Here is an 8,538-nt window from a genome sequence, read left to right as displayed (position 1 = left end):
TCTCTGGCAGCCGCTCTGCTCTGTGCTGGCCTCACAGTCACAGCGCCAACTCCAGGGCTAATTTATTTTAACCATAAGAATACAGTAACTTAGCACTTAAACATGTAACAATGTTTCAGGTCATCTTGGTAAGCTGGAGAGGGTGAAGATAGGAGGGAGAAAGCTGTACCTATTCATTTCTCTCTAGGCTAGAGGTCTCCACAGCCCTCTAGATGTGGTTATTATAAAAAGTAGATTCCCATGCACCTGGTAAGCAGACGGAAGGGGAGATTGTGGGCAGAGCCCTAGATCTTAGTGGCATCCATTTGATCCTCTCACAAACATCCCCTCCAAAGTTACTTTTTGCTCCTGGCTGCATATTCAAGTATCAGATTGGTTTACCCTACCTGTTCACATTGCTCAGGAAGCTAAAGAATGGAGAGACATTTTCATGGTTTCTTTTTTTCTTTTTAAGTAATTTTACAGTTTGGTTTCCAAGTGAATGAATGCCAGGGCAGGGTTTGAGCATGGAAGGTGGTGGAAGTGATAAGGGAGGATTTACCTCGGCCTCGACCCTGTGTACCTTTCTTGCAAAACAGTGGAGTCCAAACCACCCTCAGGATGTTCTGAGCCGGAGCTGTGCTGATAAAGTTTCTGACCCTGAGATAAGTCATATGGTCTGCTTTGCCTCTGCCCCCAGCATCTTCACCCCAGTGTAAAGGAACATTCAAAGGTCACTTCAGAGGAGAAAGGGGGGTGACTAAAGCAATTTGCAGTTCTAAGCAGGGTGAATGGAGAAATAATGGCTGGCAGTCCCTAGCACTGGTGGGAGAGCATCGTGGGCACTGGCAAGCTGGCTAACTTGAACATTATATTTCTATACATTTTGTCTACTTTTATTACTCACTTATTCTCAGCTGTTCCCCTGAGGGTCTATGAGACTGTCTCTTCTTCCTCTTTCCAAGTTGAGAAACACCTCCCAAAGTCACTGCTTGGCTCTGTGCTCAGTTCTGGCCATGACATTTCTTGTTTTCCAGGAATTCAAAGCCCCTTCTGAGGTGATACCAGTGGTTGCTTCATGTGGAGGACTGCATGACTTCCTCTGTCATGGGGTTGTAGGAAGAAGGCTAGGGCAGGATTGGCCTAATCATCTCTGGGTTCCCATCAGACTGGCCTCACACAAGTCCAGTTTATAATACTTGTTCAATGGAAAGGCCTATGCATCAGAGTCAGAGGAGCTGTGACTGTGGTACCGCAGCACCCACTCATTGCTCTCCTCCTGGGTTTAGGCAAGTCTTAAACTTCTGTGTCTCAGGTTCCTAGATGGCCCATCCTCATACATGGTCTTTACTCAGAGTTAAGAAGGCACCTCATGTCAGTCGCTAGAACCAGTGTCTGCTACAGGATGTGTGGCCCTGGGAGTAGAACCCTGGGCATTTCTTCCTATAGTAGGGTCTGGACATGCAAAGTGGAGCTGGACATGAACTGACACACCAGGCAGATCCACCCTCCACCCTGAGCTGTGAATGAGCAGGATGGCCAGAAACCTACCTCTGGCATTTCCTGTTCCTTCATTCCATCCACTGAGCATTTATGCAGCACCTAGTAAACACTTTCATATGCTGAAGATAAAAGGGTAATTGAGAGTCCCTAGTTAGCCTCAAGGGTCTTCTCATCTAGTGGGGGAACTCATATCACGGGACAGTCCAAGGGCTAATATTACCTCCTACCTGCTCTTTTCCCTGCCGATCCTCTCAGCAGTGTGATTCCCTCCTCCTATCCCTACTTGGACCTTGGCCCTGTTTCTCTCCTATCTCTCAGTCTCTCACTAGCATGGATGCCCAATCATTTCTGTTGTAAAGGACTGAAGAGGGTGTTTTTTGAAAAAAATTATTTAGCCAATTTTATTACATCAGTCATCATTTTACAATGGGGACTAATGTATGATCAGAGATAGAACATTCTGAACAATTTGAGAGTATTTCTGGACACTTTGTGCAGCCGCCATTTCTAATTTTTATTTCAACATCTGTTCCCAGAGATTCTTTCATCCACCAAAAATGTATGGAGCTTCTTACTCTAGGCCAGGCACTTTTCCAGGCATTAGGAATAGAGCAGCGAACAAAGCAAAATCTCTGTCCACGTAGATTTACATTGTAAAGCAGAGGCAGACTGACAAAGTTCTATGTGATATGATGTCTGCTTGTATGACAAATACTATGTAAAGAAATGAATTATCGTGAGGAGTTATAAGTTACTGCAGAAAGCAGAGCACTCTGATAGATGAGGTTGTCAGGCAAGTCCTCTCCAAAAACAGTGGGAGACAGTGTCAGGCACGTAACTGGGGAGAGTTCTTGCTAGGCAGAAACAACAGAAAGTGCAAAGATCCTGAGATCCGAGCTACTTGTGTGTGAGAATCAACAAGTGGGCATTGTGGTTCATTACAGCGGAGCAGGGAATGGGAAGAAGCTTAGAAAGTGAGGCAGGGCCTCTGCACCATGACCAAGACTTTGCTTTTTACTGTGAGTGAGAAGGAAAAAAATGTCGGACCGTTTGGCTCAGGGGAATGAAGATATCTATCTTTTGTGCTAAAGAATTCCTGTGCCTAGTCTACGGAGAATATATAGACTATAGGAAGAGAAGAGTGAAAGCTAAGAGATTAGTTGTAGCAATCCGGGTATGAAAAGAAGGCTGAGATCTGGGTAGTTGGTAGTGGCAGAAGGGACAAAAAAGTAATTAAATTGGGGATGGAGTTTAAAAGCAGAGCCAACAGTTGGCTGTTAAGGGCTTGGACACAACTCAATTGTCAACAACTCTTTGAATAATGACATTCAAAGTGTAAAAACAAAACTGTTTAAAAACACAAGTCTTCATTGTTAAGCAAAAATAACACCCAGTGGCCAAGGGACACTAATATTAGGACATGAAATGTCAAAGATAGGAAGCATGGCTGCAAATGGTTATTGGATGATTTTGCAGAACTTTTTATACTTCACTATTTAGAAAAATAAAAATAAAAAAAAGCATAGAGAGATACAATACTACTTCCCAACTAAAGAAAATCCCTGTTTAAATATTTTGTTTTGTCTGAAAGACAGGACTCCTGGGGGGTCTTTCATTACTCTGAAACAATGTATGTCTACTGCTGTTGCGGCCAGCAGTGCTAATAGCTCCCTGGGTGAGATTTGAATAAGCAAGAAAATGTGTTAACAAAGAGCACACAAACGGAATCTGCTGGCCACTTGCCCACCAAGGAGCACAGCATTATGTGAGTCCGCTGGGTCGAAGGGTAGTTAATCCTTTAAACTGGAGCTGGTTGGCCCTCTCTCTGAGAGATGGGTCTTAGCGCTCACTGAGTCCTGGCAAATGCCAGTCCCCTATCCAGGCTCGGGCACAGTCCCCTGCCTCTTTATACAGGGTCCTTTGGAATACCTAGTCCTGAAACCTGGAGGCTCTGCTCACGCCCTGACTCCGCCCTCCTCGGTGGTGTCCTCGCTGCCCTACCCGCCGAGTCTGGCCACGCCCTCACGCTGCGCCGGAGTCTTCCCGGGATACGCTCGCTCCCCCAGTCTCCGCCCACCCCATCCCGGAGACGCGCCGGCGCGCCGGCCTTAAAAACGGCTTTGTGGGCCGGAACTCTCATAACTGCTCCGACCTCTGAGTGCGGCGTTTTCTTCTTCTGGACATCGGCGCCTCCGTGGACACGCACGTCCTGCGTGGCCTCTGTGCGCACCTTAGCCGAGCCTAGCAGAACGGAGCCCAACCTTTCCAAGCTGTTCGCCATGGTGGACGAGCTGGTCCTGCTGCTGCACGCTCTCCTGGTGCGCCACCGTGCCCTGAGCATCGAGAACAGTCAGCTCATGGAACAGCTGCGGCTGCTGGTCTGCGAGAGGGCCACCCTGCTGCGCCAGGTACGTCCGCCGAGCTGCCCGGTGCCTTTCCCCGAGACGTTTAGCGGCGAGAGCTCGCGTCTTCCCGAGTTTATCGTGCAGACGACGTCTTACATGCTCGTCAACGAGAACCGGTTCTGCAACGACGCCATGAAAGTGGCATTCCTAATCAGCCTGCTCACCGGGGAAGCTGAGGAGTGGGTGGTGCCCTACATTGAGATGGATAGCCCCATCCTGAGTGATTACCAGGCCTTCCTCGAAGAGCTGAAACAGTGCTTTGGCTGGGATGAGGAAGAAGAAGGTGAAGAAGAAGGCGAAGAAGAAGGCGAAGGAGAAGGCGAAGGAGAAGGCGAAGGAGAAGGCGAAGGAGAAGGCGAAGAGGAGGAAGAGTATGGTTACTAGGCCTGGAGACCCTCTGGCCTAGGGGGTTGGGCCCTGCACGCGGCCACCCTGAGCCCCCCATCCTGCTCCGCCCCTCCCACAGCTCCTTGCTTCTCCTAGCCCCCCGACCTTCTTCCCTGCCTCTGCCCTCCGGTTCTTTCCCTTCACTTCCTGTAGTGCTTGTCTTTGTTCCAAGAACTGTGCTCCAGTTACCTGCTGCAGGGACCGGGACTTATCTCTGAAGCTCGCTGCCATCCACTCTGGCCAGCCCCAGGACGCACCCCTGCTACTTTGGACTGTGTACCAAGCCCCAGCTGGTCAGACAGTGTGCAGCCCTGCCAACTGCCAGGCCTACATCTGCCCAGAGACCTGCGCTGCCTCTACTCCACCGTCCACTACGTTCCAGCAACGGACCACCACCGCCTTTGGAGATGAGGACCAGCCTAGAAGATGCCTGCATTGGCTGCACCTCCTTGGACATTGATATGGACATCTCACCAACCCCTGAAGGGGGGCCAGTCTTTCAACCTGGTTAGTTTCATGCCTATTCCCAGAGTGCCCCCTCCCCCACCACATAGCTGCAGGGGCCTAGTGTTCCTGGCAGCCAAATTGTCGACATTCTTTTCTACTATGCACCAGTTTTACATAGCTGTCATTTTTTTGTTTAACAATTGCAGAAGTCACACAGATGTGTGCATTTGGACAAAAATACTAAAAACAAACAAAAACAGGCATTCAGCCCAGCTTCTCAATACAATCTGGAAAACGCATTTGAGTTCTTTTCAATAAATATCAAGCACTATGGAAAAAAAATAAAGGAGTGTCTTTTAATGGTTAAGTGCTAGCATTGGCCTCTACCACTGTCACCTGACTTCCATTTTTCCCACTGAGATCAGGGAAGCTAGTTGAATCCCAGTATTCCCCAGTGGCATCTCTAGGCTGCAGAGGAAAGGTATGACAGGGCTGTATAGGGATTCTGGTGCTCCCCTCACCAAGGCATTTCTTAAAGTTTTGGTGAAGGGAGTGTCTTCTGGGGCTTCCAGGGTGGCATGGGTAAAGGGTGGCTGAGCGGGTAGCAAACCATCCTAAACTGGGACACTTGAGAGTTAAAGGGGGCACCATTATTAATTATACTAGGACAATAGACATAACTCTGGACACTTACAATATTGCTCCTTTCCTGAGCCTTTGAGTTCCTTCCTGAACACTGCCAGGGAAATTCTGCCCCTGAATCCTTGTTTCCTGTGGGTGCTGTTGATGTCAGGGTTTAATTAACAATAGAGCACCTTATTTTAATGCCCCTTTCAGATGCTTGAGATAACCTTAGGTTCTGGATCCTGGGTAAGTGCACCCGTAATAAATAGAGCCTGACCTTAACGTTTCATCCCCCTTGGGCTGACACCATTAAAATGCTCACCCATACATGTGCCCCAGAGTCCTGCCTACAGAAAGCGGCAAGATGCCTGGGGGTCTCCTGAACTTGACTTTGCACCGCTGAGCTCTGCGGAGATCATCTTATGGGCTTGTGGGGGGCTCAGAGGCATTGCAGAGTCCAAGTCCGGTGGGTAGGTGTTGAGAATCTGCACACCTTTGAAAGGTCAATATCCTAGGTTAAGTTACGGGAATAAATCAGAGAAGCTTGGTTGAGGGATTGTGGCGGGTCTGCCTCTGCCAGCCAGGAAATTTCAGGAGGATTTGAAGTGTTCCAAGTTCTCATTCTCACCTACACCTGTCCCAATGTACCATGCCTGGAGCCAGCCCTATGTTAGGACCTCTAAATGAATTGAAAGAAGCCATTTCCTTACTGTTTAAGACCTTTTGAGGCTGGGTATTCCTTTATTTGTACGGGTAAACTTCACTGTGAATTAAATGACATACTGCTCATTATACTGGCCACCACCTCGCAGACACGGAGTTGATGAGATAACACCTCTGAGGTATTTAGAACTTTCCTGCTACACGGTGAGCACTCAGTAAACAGGCCTGGGAACTGAAATTTCACTTGGAAGCAAGTCTCTTGCTATGAGCTCAGCTTTAGTTGCTATGAACAGGGGCAGAGCAGGCTCGGAGAGTGAAAATGAGAGCATGGCAACATCTTTTTTACTCTTTGGGATCTGATATGAAGTCAGAAAAAGCCAGTACATTTGGTGAATGGGTAGAGTCCAGGGTGGTAGTCATTTCTCAGGCCTAGGAAAGTTGTTTCTGGAAGGTGGGGACAGGGGTGGGTATTACTTAGCAAAGGAGGTTGAGGCCCAAGTTGAGGGTTCATGTGGGAAAGTGGGCAACAGATGAATACTAGGTAAAGGGTCCAACGACACCAAAAATCAGTCATGCAAAATTATCAGTGGCCCAGGTGGACTGAGAGGAGTTACAGATACGGGAGTAAATGAAAGATGGTTTTGTCCTCATAGTGACTGTAGTTCCTTGCTTTTGTGGCGCCTTGCACCAGAACTGGAAAGGTATTTCGCTACAGGCAAGGTTCAGAAAGAGAATCTAGATTCTAGACGGCGATTAGATGTGGGAGTGACCTTTCCCGGAACAGAAGTTGAAGACCAGTACATGAGATTTATTCCTCACGATCACACCCAGTGAGCACATTCTCTGTAGGGGAAGGAAGTGTTCTCTGGTGAGTGAGGATATCATACCAAGGTAGCATCTTAGTAGCATCCATGAGAGCTAGGCCAAGGAGCTTCTGAGATTTGAAAGGTGCATGAGCTTGCTCTGAGTGAGAGAGAGAGTGTGTGTGCATGCATGTGTTGTCTTTCATATATGGAAAAGCAGGTTGTGTTGTGAACTGCAGAGAACCGTAGTGTGAGAATCTGGCTACCTTGGGGGGCAGATGCCGCAGTAAAAACACAGAGATATTGGCAAAGGCTGTACCACTCAGGAAGTAATTCATGAAAGTGCCAGAAGGCAGAGTAAAAGAGAATGGAGAAGTAAATAACCATGTCTAAAGATAAAAGCACCACTCAGATGGAAACTATTGAGTGGATGAAAATGTTGAAATAACAAATATGAACTACAGATTCCTGAATTCTCATCTTGGGCACACTGGACTTGAAATGGTCACTGAAATCATGTTATTAATGACATGACATTAATCATAACAAAGATCATAATCTTTTAATCATATTAAATCTACCAATGTATCTTTGGATTTCCTTAACATTTGAATAGGTCAGCACTGCCACCCATTAATTCTATGTCACTGTGTTTTGATAGATGACATAAACATAGAGGTACATTTTGCACGTTGTGTTTGGTTATTTTCTGCTATTACAACATAATGAAAACCTCAGCAATTAGAAAGTAGGCAGCCTAGAGGGAGACTTCTTGTTGAAAGTAGTGGAATAGTTGTATTTTAATTACTTAAAATATTTTATTGCTTGTGCTATTATAGTTGTCCCAGTTTTTCCAAAAGAGCTATCATTAACAAATCAACAAACAAGTGCTTGATATTTATTTTTTTTAACAAATGAACCTTAAAAATTTTCTAGGTTCTCAAAGCAATTAAAACAAAGATAATAAAGGGTTATCAATACAAGGTCCTGAGAATGTTTTCCTCAATGGATGATAAGGGTGGGACAAATTGTATGAAGCATATTTATTATTTGCTTTGAAATAGAAATTTGCTCAAGTACTGTTAAAAGTATCTGGTAGTTTGCATCACAGAGTATTATTCCCTGTAGTCTTAGGTTCACTTAGTTCTACAGGTACATACAGTGAACTGTCTGTTGTCCTTGCACAGTGCTGGTAACCACCTACTTTTCTTAATGAAAATCTGGTCACCTCCCCCTTGCATTTTTATCTTCTTGTCTGAAATGCCTCTGTCAGGATTTTTTTCCTTCATCTTCAAATGTTACATTGTGCAGAGACATATTTTTAAACAATGCAATTAGCCCGGTATAGGTAATAGCGTGCTTGGAGTAGTAATTATTAGCAGCAGAGCAAGATTTGTTAGTGGAGCAGAAGGCCTCCCCTGGATGAGTTGGCGGAATAGTGATGAAGCTCTGCAAAGTTGGTTTCAGAATAGCAACATTTATGCATCTCCCTTTCTCCCTTCAGGGCCTGCCATCTGATACAATCAATAAGAAATTAATTTTTTTACCATAGTGTCTGCAACGTTTGCATTCCTCCTCCTTCCTCCCTAAACGACAAATAATTTAATCAGAAAATTGCAATAATCTATTTCTTTCATTTTAGCCAAAGTCACTGTACACTGCCAGTTTAACTGAATTTCCACTCAGTTCACAGTCATCTAGTCAACTCAAGATTAAAAAGCAAAAAC

General features: G+C 46.0%; 1 protein-coding gene across 2 annotated transcripts; it reads left to right on the top strand.

Annotated features, from left to right (window-relative positions):
* The first annotated feature begins 3,570 nt into the window (after window positions 1–3,570).
* Window positions 3,571–5,044, top strand: LDOC1 (LDOC1 regulator of NFKB signaling). Of its 2 annotated transcripts, XM_045839396.1 has the most exons (2): window positions 3,571–4,182; window positions 4,219–5,044. In XM_045839396.1, the coding sequence occupies exons 1-2, from the start codon at window positions 3,762–3,764 to the stop codon at window positions 4,269–4,271; spliced, it is 474 nt and encodes a 157-aa protein (XP_045695352.1). In that variant the 5' UTR covers window positions 3,571–3,761; the 3' UTR covers window positions 4,272–5,044. The 2 variants fall into 2 exon arrangements, with proteins under 2 accessions (XP_045695352.1, XP_045695351.1); XM_045839395.1 differs by having other exon boundaries at window positions 3,571–5,044.
* Window positions 5,045–8,538: the final 3,494 nt, after the last annotated feature.

This window comes from Phyllostomus hastatus, unplaced genomic scaffold (assembly GCF_019186645.2).
Source record: "Phyllostomus hastatus isolate PE091 unplaced genomic scaffold, TTU_PhHast_1.1 phas_contig_30, whole genome shotgun sequence".
Taxonomy (NCBI): Eukaryota; Metazoa; Chordata; class Mammalia; order Chiroptera; family Phyllostomidae; genus Phyllostomus; species Phyllostomus hastatus.
Note: the sequence above shows the minus strand (reverse complement) of the source record. Positions and strands in the feature narration are given on the sequence as shown.

Bases quoted from the DNA above. Each gene is read 5' to 3' on its own strand.
- LDOC1 (XM_045839395.1), top strand. From the start codon at position 3,762: ATGGTGGACGAGCTGGTCCTGCTGCTGCACGCTCTCCTGGTGCGCCAC.